We start from the raw sequence: 13,817 nt of genomic DNA, 5'->3' as shown, positions 1-13,817 counted from the left end.
GATTTGTTGAATAGTAGTTTGAGGCACCTTGTTACAAAATCCTAGCATGGTTTTGGTCACATACATCATCGGGCATCATAAAAGTCAAATTTGCTCTGACCAATTCTTTGTCAATAGTTTTGTGCCAATCTTGTGAAATTAAACCGATAAGTTTTTTTGTTGACGCTACTTGTTCAAACGATAGTAAGTGTCTCTTCATAAATGAAGAATGGTTAATTCTGCAAGTTGGAAATAAATGGTGTGATAGAATCAAGAAGACATTTTTTTTGTCTTTAAAAAGAAAAAGAGAATTGATTTTTAAATTCCGTTCATTTCAGTAAAGTGCTGTGCTCGGTTGCACACTGAATTTCTTTTACAAAAAAAAAAAGAAAAGAAAAATATAAACTTGACGTCATCCACAGGTGTTCAACTGCCCCCACCACCACACTGATACTTAATCACACTGGTCAGTTATATTGACATGGGGAAAGAGGTGAGGATGGATCAATAATCACAATAGGTCAATATGTTTAATCTTTAGAGATTTCTGAAACCAAAACTCTGGTGATATTTGATATAAAAATGTTGAAATTTCAATTTATCAAGCCTAACACAAGGCCATCAGATATGTGTGTAGGTTTTTAGCTCATTGTGCCATGATTGCAATATATTCTTGTATCTTAGCTGTTATGCTTAACGATCATACTACCTTCTTTATTTTCTCTTTCTTTCAGGTATTGGAGATGTAAGCATATGGGATTTTTCCGGCTACCAACCATATTATATGCTCTATGATCATTTCCTTGGTGATATTAATAGTATTCAACTGATTGTGTTCAGTTTAATGGATGCATTAGATGAACAATTGGCTCAAGTGACTTTTTGGCTAAATTTTGTTAAATCCCGAATACCTTTACAACCTCCTTTAGGTAAGTGCCGAATTCATTTGGGTTTCATCCATTTTTATAGAAATTTGATTGAACAGATTGGTTGGTTAAAATCAATGGGTTTGGAGTGATTGGGTATTTTTAAATTAATATATCTTTAATATAAATAAGGTTTTAGTTGTAGGTGATGGCCCTTTTAACTCTGTTTTCAAAACAGAAAGTATTTTTGGTTTCCAGAAAGTAGACAATGGTATTAGGTAATACTTATCTTGCCTAATTTTCTGTGTGACTGCTACTGGAACCAGTGAAAAGACAAAACAGTACCTTCGCTTTTTTTTTTTTTTTTATTATTCATTATTTGTATTTTGAAGTGATTTCTTGAAATATAAAAAGGACATCATTGAACTTTATTTCCACTGGTGTTGATTTTGACACCTAACACAACCTTGAGATATCTCTGTTCAAGTTTATCAAAAACACCTGATAGAACATATAGGTCTTGGGGTACTTCTACAGTTTATCGCCGAAAATGGAGACGCCATTTTTTCGCACACCTGCTGTTAAAATCCGAGGGAGAAATCAGTATTTTAAACTATGACCAAAGCATGAAATAACAAAAAAATGAAACTAGATAATGATTTTTCAGTTTTATTTAAATTTGTTGTTGACCCTTTAAAGTTGCTTTAATTCAAACAAATGTTTCATTAAAATTATTTATTTGTTCGGAAAAAAAAAAATATTTTATAAAAATCCAGTGTTGCTTTCATTACAAAATTGTTTTATTAAAATTATATTTTCTTATGCAAACTTTTCGATAAATGTTTTTACAATATAATTAATAAATTTTTATACAGTAAATGTTTTAGCTTTCAAATGGCGCTCGCTCGCCCAGTTTAGACAATTACAATTATGAATATGTCATTTTTCAATAATAAAAACGTATATACGTTTCATGAAAAACATTCCCGTTTTCATTAATTAAATCGAAACATTTCCAATTAAACAATTACGGATATATGTTCTCTTTCACTTTCTTTATTTACTTTTTTTCATAGTTCTTTCTGGAAGTAATTAATATCTAGTTTAATTTTTTTTGTTATTTATTTCTAACTTCGGTCATAGTTTAAAATATTGATTTCTCCCTCGGATTTTAACGACAGGTGCGCAGAAAAAAAATGGCGTCTTCATTTTCAGCGATGAACTGTAGAAGTACTGTCTCTGGAATATTAAATAAACAAAAAAAAAAAATGATTTTTACAGTGAAATTAATTTTTTCATTTATGCGCCGCGTGCATATAACTTAATTATATTTTCAGTTATTTTTTTTATTTTTTGAGTAATGTACAGTGTAATTCAAAAATAATTTAACAAAATCTTCAAATTTATCAAAAATGCCCGATAGAACATAAACAAAAAAAAAAATTGCACATTTTTATGTGAAATTAATTTTTTTTATTTACACATGACTTGTTGCACGTAACTTAAAACTTTGCTATATTTTGTTAATTTTTTTTTAACTAAAAATGTTTTTTTGGTTTAAAATATACCCAGTTTAATTTTTAAAAGATAATTTAACAATACTGAAGTTTATCCAACTGAAAGAAGATAAAGCAAAAAACATGAAAGTTTAAAAGAAGATATAGAAAATAAACAATTGACATTATTTTTTAAATTGCAAATTTTCATTTCTTTTATTGACGTGCTTGTCGCACTAAAAATATTTTAAACAATAACTTTCTATAACTTTTAAATAAACAAAAACAAATCCATAGTGAAACAAGTTGTTTTACGTTTTTGTTGGGTTGTGCTGACAGTTGATTTTCATGATGATACTTCATATTTTGGTCACTTGGCATTAAGTTGTAAATCTCGATGTATAGGTACATTCACTTTTATTAGTGGCGCTCCTTGATTTATGAGCGTAGTAATATAACACTAACAGATTATTAAAGAGGAGATATTTCTTTACAAAACGGTGTGATTTTTAAAAAATTTTTCAATTGAATTTATTTCATATTTCTTTCACTGAAGTTTTCAAGTTGGATTTTTTGGTGAAAAACAACTTAAACCCCTTTTTTAAGCTCACCATATTGATGAGTGACCTTTTTTCTTTAAAATGGTACTATTTTTTCATACCTAGAGACTCACAATTTTGCACGCACCACATTTGAAAAACACCAACATTTTTTTTTTTAGTAAAAAAATAAAGCCACGTTCACCAAAATTAGTGACATAACTTAAAGTAACCTGAAAAAAAAAAAAACTATTAAAGACACAAGAAAAAGAATTATATATATATATATATAAAGCAAAAAGATTAAATTTTATTTAAATCGAAACTTTATCAAAATAACCCAAAAAATAAATGAGATATCGCAAGTTGAAGTTAAGGGAAATTTAACTTTATTTACGAGTTTTTGTATCCGAAACTAGGCTAGTTTGGGATACCTAATAATAGTAATCTTTACAAAAAGAAAATGAGATGTATCCTAGAAGATTTCATTTTATGTTGATTAGTTTAATAGAACCAAGCTTAGCACGTGAGATTCCTTGTGTGGTAATATGCTCCACAGATGGGAAGTTTTTGTCCGCATATTAATAGTTTGTTTTACAATCCACAGAGGGATGAAAAAGTGGTAAAAAATTAAAATATGTAACAAACAAATGTTAACAAAGTCAAGATGAGTTACGCATCTACCTATCTGGAAAAGTTTTTCGTGTTTTTACTCACTTTAAAACATTTTATCGTTTCAAAAAACAGTGTCGAGCGTTAGGTGTGAACAAGAAAAATGATTGCAAACTAACACCTACATATTTGAAGCATTGATAATGACTTAAAAATAAAACAAAATACAGTTAGAAACCCATTCAATATATGTTACTGTGACATATATTGGGTGGGTTTCTAACAGTATTTTGTTTTATTTTTAAGTCATTATCAAACTGTTACATATTTAGGTGTCAATTCGCGGCCATTTTTCTTGTTTGCACCCAATGTCCAACACTGTTTTTAAACGTTTTTAGAGGGGCAGATTGTTAAAAAAATCTTTCACTTGGTGCTTGTATCACTAAGTGAAAGATTCTTATGGAAACCACTAAAACCTTCTTCAGATAGAGAGAAGAGTGACTTACTTTGCCTTTGATAAGTTATTTGTTATATATTTGAATTTTTTACCACTTTTTCGAATCTCTGGATTATAAAATAAACCCAGATTAATATTTAGTTTTTCTTTAGTATAATTTTTGTATGTCATTTTTTTTTTTTTAAGGTCAATGTGGTAAGCCACTGGATCCTATGAAAGTTCTACTTGTGGCTACACATGCGGATCAAGCCAATTACCCTCGCAACAACCGTGGAGAATTTGTGTGCCGTGAAGCAGAGATAATTTTGGCCAAAGCACAGGCCCAGTTTGGTAATGACATGGACATTGTCGACCGGTTATTTGTGATTGATACACAAGTTGCTGGATCTTCTGATATGAAAGCACTTAAAAAACAAATTGCTGAGATTAAAATGTCTCTTGTAAAGGTAACCGGTAGAAATCTTAATATTTTTTGGTTGTTTTTAAGTAAGATATCTTATAACTATTTTCTTTCGGTGTTATGAAAATCGCTCAAAAATCGAAAATTAAGTAGAAGCACGCTCAATAAATGTCATCAATCGTATCAAAGTTTAATATCTTACTAGCATTTTGGTTAATTTTCGATTTTTGAGCGATTACCAAGGTTTGACTATGGCTCTAATTTAACCACCATTTTGTTTTTCATTTTAATTCAACATGCTTTATACTATCTTATATTTTTAATTAAAAAAAAAAAAAGTTAAAGTGAAAACTTATCCATGTAGGTAGAAGAGTAACTTAGCTTGCCTCTTGTAACATTTATCTGTTGTGTATCTATTTTTTAACCCTTTTCTTTGCTTTGTTGGCTATTCTGGAACATCACCAAATGTGTTTGTACAAAATTGTGCATTTCAACTATCAATACTGACTGGAAGATTTATTTTTATCTATGAATTTGCTATCGTCACTTATCATGAAAGTAATTTTCCAAAATAAGGTCTGATATTTTTTTAAAACTTGATTCCATTTATGCTAATATGCTATGAGTATAAAATGGCGAACAAGGTAGATTACTCTACAAAAGATCGGTAATATAACTGGAGTTATTTCCCTTTGACATTTTGTTCCCTATTTACTAGGTACGTGCATTTTAGTAGCAAAAACTGATAGGGAGACATGGTTTTAAAAGCCAGCTAATCATAATTTGTTTTTGTAGGTTTTCGATTACTTTTTGATTGTATTTGAAAGATTAAAGTCTAAAAGGAAAAAAGTATTTTTACACGTGAAAAAAGTTTTGAAAAATGTTTTCACGGTGGCGTTGGAAACTGAAAAGTTTAGCTAAATTTAGAAGTTAAATAAATTTGGTGTAAAAATCTCTTGAAAATAAAGATTAGTTTTCTGGGACTATTTCAAAGATAATTTGTAAAGTTTTAAGATATTAAATTTAAAAAAAAATCTTGTTTCTATAAAAATAGTTTAATTAGCCTCTAAAAGAAAAGGTTTAGTAACCGATCTAGCTTTGCATAATCAAAATAAGCAAAAAAAAGTATTACGCATAAGTTCTATGAAAGCCCATAATATTAGAAAGTCAATTTTCTTTTAAAATTCATAGAGGAAACAAAACATCATTCAAAACGATACTGATCGTGTGAAAATCCGTCACCTCTATCAAAAGTTTTAGACATACATACATACATACATACATACATTTAAACAGACAGGTGAGATTTATGGATTATTATTAGAAATTAATAGTATAACGAATTATTAAAATAAGTTTTATAAAACAAATATGAATCCCACAGTTGTATTCTTGTTAGATTTTGTTGCATATTTCTACTCTATGGACACTTCATAAAAGTACAGATACCACAATATTATTGTAACTAACACCTTTAATCAAGCTTATACATATTTATCTAAGTAATATGGTTAATGTAATAACAGAAAATATGTTACAGGGTCAATCTCTAAAATCCTTGTAGGAATCTGACATTTCCATTCTATAGATGTCTGGCACGGATTCAGACCTATGATATTATTGTACTATCTTTGGACAGGCAAGATACATTTTGATCCTAACCCATTTGCCAAGAAAGTTTATCTAAGTTTCACATTTAACACAACAGTTGTATGAGTGGCATGGCCAGAGTAAATGTCACCCAGGGCGGTCTGCTCAAATGTCACTCCATTGACATTGTGTAACCCCTCCTTTACTGCCACCTGGACCCCCCACCCCCTTAAATGTGACACTTATATATATATGGCAGTTGGAACTATTTCGCGGGACACATTCCATCTAAGGTTTTTTTTTTTTATTACAACAATTCTACAAAAAAAAAATGTCTATTCCTCTTTACAGACGTATATCCTTGAAAAAGTCTGTCTGTACGAAAAGCGCTTTGGGTTTTGTTCTTTTTGCATTTTGTGATTTAAAAAAAATTTTTTTTTTAATCGACTTATTTATTTTATAACATTCCAAATAGTGTTCACTTTTTTCTTTTGTTGTATTACACTTCGTGATTTTTTGTATTATTTTTTAACATTGGATTATGTTCACTTTCTCATTATTTTAAAATTTTGCTATTCTAATAAAGATATTTATATATAAAACCACTTAATCCGTTTTCCAATTATTTTTCAGTTAAAAGAAAATGAAATGAGTGTCATCAAACTATTTAAAATGTACTATTAAAACCACAAAAAATACAGGGTTTAGAGTTTTCAATAAACATCGGCAAAAATATTCTTCAGTTGTTAATTTTAAAAAAATGTAAGAGTTTCTAATATTATAGAAAAGATTAAAAACTTTACATAATATAATGATAATTTTAAAAAGAATATAAAAGTTTAATATTTTCGAAAAGATTAAAAACTTTTTAAAAAATCCTATTTTCAGACTATTTTCACACCTTAGCCTGGCTGAAAAATTTTGTTGCGGTGATATTGTGTCACCTCCTCTTTTGCTGTCAAAGAAGCGGACCCCCTCCTACTCCCTCTAGCTATGCCACTGAGTTGCGGTAAATGAATTAAAGAAAGAAAAGAATTGCATCTTTGGCGATCAGGTGATCGCAGCTGTTAGCATGAAATTAATATTGTTATATTTGGCATTCATTTCACTCAGACAATATATGACATTTCTAGATTTAAATAGAATTCTATTTAAGGTTGTAAGTTTATAAATATTATAAATTTTCTAATATCTATTCATAATTGCATATTTCTTTTTTGTTTCCCGCAGAAATTACCGCAAACGTCAGGCTTTTTAGAAGCCATGGTTTCCCAACTTCCTCACTGGCGTCGTTCTTCATCTTCATTTCCTGTATTGACTTGGAAGAATTTTGCGGAACATGTTCGGGGAAAAATTAATCCTCTGGCTGGAGAAATCCATTTAAAGACTCTAGTTCATCATCTACAACTTATCGGAGAAGTAAGCAGACAAACGGATTTCTCTACGTGGATAAATGCAATTCTATATTAATAAACAAACTATTTGTTATCTTCGTTAGTAGAGTGTACACGAGAGAAACGGGTTAGTAGGTTGAAGTGTTCTTGTGTGAAGATAGAATTAATATCATGCCGGCTGGTTGAAGAAGAGAACAGTTTAGTTCTGTTTACACGTGTTCATAGCTAGTAGTCGCTGGAACAAAGGAAGTCAATTACAGGAGAAGGAAAGGGTAAAGTCTTTAGTGTGTTTGCATGTTGTCGTGAGTGAGTGTGAGTTGTATGTTCTTTAGTATGACAAAGAATGTTCGTTTGGGTACACCACGTGGAAATAGATGGTAGTTAGAAGAGAAACAGATTTCTCTACATGGATAAATGCACCTGGTGTTGTCTAAAAATTAAATTTGGTTCTTATTTAATTTTTTAAGATTGCTCATTTTTTATATCTTAAACATTCTTTAAAATAAGCTTGGCTTGGCTTTCAATATGAAGTTTATAGCTTAAAAGGATGAACAAAGAAGTTAAGTTAACCACACCAAAAGTTTTCTACTTTAACTTTTGTGATGGTTAGATCCTTGCTGCTTTCCCATTTTTGTTTTGTATTGTATGTATAAATAGACAATATGTGTGTATGTCTGTTACGATAATGTTGTATTCCTATCTGTCTATTTGTTCATAATTTGGTTAATATATACAAAAGGTACACTGTTTCAATGAATAAGCTTATTATTTATAAGGTTATTCATTGAACTTTTGAATAGTCAAGTCGCTGCCTGATGATATCTGTTGTTTGATTGAAACAAGTGGCTATTTGTAGCAGCTGGATGTGAGCATGTTTATATAACAATAAACAAGTATATATATATATATATATATATATATATATATATATGACAAGTACGGACTGAAAGATACACAGGTGATCTAGTTACTAGATAACTATATGTATGACTAAGAACAAATGATAGAGTTTAGTACCACTCAAAGTGTAACAATAATAATTAGTGGTAGCTATTTTTATTGACGGAATAAAATTGTCTGGTTACCAATCAGCTTATTCGGCTTAGTAGTCTGTACCGGATCTGTTTATGACTTCATCCTGAAAGTTCATAAACCAGACAAAGACTTTCCAAACAGAGACTGCTCGGACAGTCACAAATAGAAATGTCTACACACACGTACACGCGCACTATGTCCCCCCCCCTCTCTCTCTCTCTCTCTCTCTCTCTCTCTGTATATATATATATATATATATATATATATACTATTTAATCAAAAGGAATAAACATCCAACTGATTGCTGAACACTGTTGCAGCCTACTAAAATGTGCTTACTCTTTTCTCATGTTGGGTTGGCTGCTTTGGTAGAGATTCAAACTTGAAAATTAAGTGTAAAATTGATCTGGGATTCAAATCATTCGACTAGGAGAACATTCATTCCCCATACTGATAGGTATTGGAAAAAGATGAAACATGGGTGTGTGTTTGTGTGTGCATTATTTTTATTTATATATATATATATATATATATATTTTTTTTTTTTTTTTTTTTTTTCAGAATATGAGAGATTGTATAATTATTTCCACAGCTAAACAACATCACAGCTCACAAGAGTCATGACAGTCAATAAACTGGAAATCTAAGACTCGAGTTTCACCCTCATTTGAGCTCATCAGTTAGACATATCCAAACTCGGGATTTGAAACCCAAGCCTCTTGCATGCAAGGTGAGCACTCTGCCACCTGAGCAAACTCGCCACTCACCCAAGAAAGTCTATCAACTAACACAGATCAAGCAAATCGCAGCGAAATCTGACTATGAAACAAACCTACTTTGTCTCGAACAAGGGATGTGGCTATCCAACCAAGCTATAACCCAAGCTGATGTCTCACAAGTAGGAATTTTTATACTCGCCAGGACGATGCCATCCAACAAACTAAGCTAGCAATTAGTATATGGAAATGAGAGACAACGCAATGGAGTTTCATTCTGTATTAATAAACAACTTTATTTGTTATCTTCGTTAGTAGCGTGTACACAAGAGAAAAAGGTTAGTAGGTTGAAGTGTTCTTGTGTGAAGATAGAATTAATATAGTAGTCGCCGGAACAAAGGAAGTCAGTTAAAAGAGAGAAAGAAAGGGCAAAGTCTTCAATGTGTTGTCGTGCGTGAGTGTGAGGTGTATGTTCTTTAGCATGACAAAGAATGTTCGTTTGGGTACAGCACGTGGAAATAGATGGTAGTTAGAAAAGAGCCATTGTTAGCATGTAGTACTCATGTTCTGCCTGGGACCTAAGCTCCAGGCTAATGTCTGCTGCCTGGCAGGGTCAGAATCAAAAAGAATTAATGGTTTCAGATTTCATTCTTATTTCTTGGTCGAATCTGTGCAAGAAAGTTCTCTAGTTGTCTTCGTCCATTTGCTTTTTATTTTGGGTGTTTTGTGCAAGTACTTTCAACTGAGTATCATCAGTCGTCTTTAGGCAGTTTTTGATTACTCTTTCGTTTAAAATCTAAACACGACTGATGAAACTCAGTTGAAAGTCCGTGCAAAAAAAAAAAAAAATAACAAAACAAAAAAACAGATAGACAAAGACGACTATGGAACTTTCTTGCACAGATTCTACCAAGAAATAAGAACGACAATTCAAAAAATTACAAAAAATGGTCCTTAAGCAAAAACACTCTGTGCTATTTAACAATACTTGTCTGAATGAAAACGTGCTGCCTAAATATACAACAAATATATATATACATATATAAAGAGTGCTCATATGTACAAGAGTATATGTATTTTTATTTCTTTGTCATTATTTTAATCATTCATTGGTACCTTTTGGTTCACGAGAACACTGGTAACTTAACTTGTATGGTTAAAGATAGAAAATGTGGCCAATTATTCAGTTGATTTTTTTCAATAGTTTTATCAAAAAATGGTAATTCTCCACTTGAGCAAAGAATTTGTGGGTGATGCTATGAAAACGTCAGTTGATAAATCAATTACATTTGGCATTTTAATCTTGCAGGTTTCCATGAAACCAAAAGTACTGATGGATGATCAAAATAATGTATAGTGTCCATTGTATAAAAATATATAAATATTATACATATGTCTGTGCACACACAGATATAACAGTATATATGTGTATGTATATCCGGAACAATTCTATTTTATGAATAAATCAACCGTCTTCTTGCCACTTCCTGTCGATTATCTCCCCTTGTCATTCGTATGAATTAAACGTTTATCATAACAGGAACTAATTAGTAAAAAGTAAGACCAGTATGTAAAACAGACATTAAACGGAATTTATTCTCATAACGTTTTGGTCGATGTAACCTTTGCTCTTCTTCAGGTATATCTTATCGAACTGTGGAATCTGCACGGAATTTTGAATGGAACCCTTTATTTAATTCACGAGGGTAGCATGTTCTCGTTCTGTCAGCCATTCTCAATTGTTTTGAATGTCACCCACATTGACGATTAAACCTTCAACCTCCAAAAGAGTGTAACTTACAAGCTGCACTTTATCTACTATGCCACGAGTCCTTGCAAAACTTAATTGTTAATGCTTCATATAGAAATTATAATAGAACTTTGCTGTGCTGATATCATGAAACCGCTTTGCACACAAATGTTATATAAAAGTTAAAGTTGCTATAAGTTATAGGGGTATTCCTCTCGAAAGGTAGCATCACTTACTGATTGGAATCACTCCAGACAAGACATAAAGCCACTTGATGTAAGAAGCTATAAAATAGATAAATACTACTTCAAGGTCAAAAGCTTGCCAAGGAGAAGTGTTAGATGGAATAGATTCTGACCTAGAGAACAGTAATTTTTCCCTTTTTGTCAGAAACATCACTCATGGAATGTGAGGACTAAAAATGGAAGCAAAAAGTTACATACCCACTAAAAGTAAACACAGGCTGTCATCAGAATATTCCTGTGGCCATTTTTTATGAACTCCAAGCTCTGTCTCATGGCGACAATATTGCATCTCTGAAGTTGAGTCAGGTTCGGAATAAGTACCATAGTTTTGAGATAGTAATCTCTGATTGTTTTTCAAATAAGTCTTTGTTTTAAATTTGTGATGATTGTAATTGTCTTTTTCTTTTTCAGGTCGAGTATCTCGAAAGTGAAAATGGCCAGGATCTTGTAGTGCTTAATCCAGCGTGGTTGTGCACGGACATAATCGGAAACCTTATATCCCACGACAAGATCCTTCAGACCCGGATCACTGGCTGTTTCTCTGTGGATGATTTCCAACTGATGTATCCAGAGACGGATGCCCTCGACTTACTACAGGTGCTCGAGTGCTTGGAAGTGTGCACGCAGTGTGATAACGATGGAGATATTGAATTTGAATTCCCCTGTCTCAATTTCATAGAAACACTCGCTGGTCTTTGGCAGAAAGACCACAAACATTACCCAGATGCTGTCTACGGAGGAATGCGACTCATGTCCGTCACGGATAGCGGAAACCAATTCAAATACCTCTTTCCCCGCGTTCAAGTGCACTTGAGGCGGACTCTCATTCAAGAAACTGTTGACCCGACCCTGGATCTCTACCAGTGGCACCACGGATCCAAATACTGTTGCGGCGAGTTGGAAGGGATCCTTAACATGGATAAGAATGAGCAGTTTTTCGAGATTAAAGTGCGTGGTCCGAAAGACTCGAGAACTGCCGTGTTTTATTTCCTTGAAGACTTTGTGACGGCAATTGAGCAAATTGTCCACGATATCTGCCCAAATTTCCACATAGAACGTCACGTCCTGCACACAGGTCAACTGAGTGACCACTGCAAGGTTGTCGCTAGTTATTCTCCACGTCAATTAATCGAATGTCAACTTGATCATTCATTAACCGTCAAGTTGAACGACATGGACCCGGAGTGTATTGCTGAAGTTATCTTTCTTGGTTCACCTGATGTTATGGACAATGTTACTCTCGGCGTTGATTTGCATATTTCAACATTGTCTATTCATGCACGCCGTATATTGTGTAGCATGCTTGATCCCCCTGATCCTATGGGTCGGGACTGGTGTCTGTTAGCTGTTACTCTTGGACTTACGAAAGCCTTGCCGGTGCTTGATTCTGGTAAGAACAAACTGGAGAGTAAAACAAATCGGACTCTTGAAGAGTGGGCTCTTGAAGCGCAAGCCACCGTCTCTGTTTTAGTAACAAAGTTACGAGAGATTGGAAGAAGTGATATAGTCGAGGCTCTTTATCCACACCTCATGCTCTACCAAGTGGGTTACGAGGATGCTAGCGCTGAAGACAATAGTGGTGGAAGTAGACAGGGTACGAATGCTTCAACCAATACCCTTTGTAGTTTATCCCGGTAATGGCGTTTATGAAAAAAGACTTTTTAACTCGATGTATGATGGTGCTCACAATGTCAGCCATTTTTTTTGCATTCTTTTCTCGTACATAACTTATGCAAAAACCAACCTGATAAGCAATGCAATCTTTCTGGCTAATAATAATAATAATGTGTACTGTTAATTAATTCTGTTTATAGTTGTGGACGTATTATTTGAAAATTTACAAAAAAGAAAAAAAAAATCATTTCTGCTCGGTGTAGCTCATGTACAAACACACATATACACATACATATTTGTTACTACGATGTTTTTTTTTTTCACTCCTAGTTTTTAATCAAACAATGCGGAACAAAATCTCTGATAGAATAGAGGAAGGGGTTTGAAATATGGACGTGTGTTGTTGTTTATTTCATGCTTGGAATGTTGCGACCAGAAAGAAATTCGTTTGAAAAAAAAAAAAAAAAAAAAAATAGGAACACGAAACATTTTTTTTTTTTTAAATTAAACTTAGACGAGTTAATTACTCGGTGAAAAAAAAAAATTATAAAGTAAATAAATAAATTAATAAATATTAAAAGAAACACTTACAAAATAATATTTTCTTCTTAATATCCAAATTTTTAAGCATTAATTTATATAAGATTTATTTTTATGTTCTTCTATATGGCATAATCATGCTGACACACTGGTTAGTATTAAATCACCAAAGTTAAGCAACGTGGAGCCTGGTCAGTACCAGACGGGTGACCAGTTAGGAATTTTAGGTGCTGCATGTTATCTCCCTTTTACTGGGATATACGTACGTCTGGAAACTACTTGTAAATTTGATATTCCCTATAAACTTTCTCATTCAGAAGAAGCCAGCAGAGCCAGACAGGGCTAATACCATTTCAGGTATTACCATTTCGTGGTTTTTGTTTCATCAGAATTTATTAACTTTTTTGTTATTCCTTAGAAATTAAGGTTTTTGTTATTTCTGTTTTTTTTTTCTTTTTGTCTAACCTTAAAATTGAATGATTTTTTTTTCAGCAGTTTTCCTGTTAATTAAACAAATTAAAATGTCAACCAGTTTGTATAGATTTCAGAGTACAAGATCTCCTTTTTTTTCAAATTTTCAATAA

General features: G+C 32.2%; 1 protein-coding gene across 2 annotated transcripts in view; it reads left to right on the top strand.

Annotated features, from left to right (window-relative positions):
• LOC145267797 (death-associated protein kinase 1-like) overlaps positions 1-13,293 on the top strand; it is a 653,913-nt gene extending 640,620 nt beyond the window's left edge. For both annotated transcript variants that reach the window (XM_080123326.1, XM_080123327.1), the window contains 4 exons: positions 714-908; positions 4,136-4,395; positions 7,170-7,358; positions 11,491-13,293. In XM_080123326.1, the coding sequence (XP_079979452.1) occupies positions 714-908; positions 4,136-4,395; positions 7,170-7,358; positions 11,491-12,717 (1,871 nt within the window). In that variant the 3' untranslated portion in view covers positions 12,718-13,293. The remainder of the gene's footprint in view (positions 1-713; positions 909-4,135; positions 4,396-7,169; positions 7,359-11,490) is intronic.
• Positions 13,294-13,817: the final 524 nt, after the last annotated feature.

Source organism: Euprymna scolopes, chromosome 4 (genome assembly GCF_053919585.1).
Source record: "Euprymna scolopes isolate OS-2025 chromosome 4, ASM5391958v1, whole genome shotgun sequence".
In the NCBI taxonomy this organism is placed as follows: Eukaryota; Metazoa; Mollusca; class Cephalopoda; order Sepiida; family Sepiolidae; genus Euprymna; species Euprymna scolopes.
Note: the sequence above shows the minus strand (reverse complement) of the source record. Positions and strands in the feature narration are given on the sequence as shown.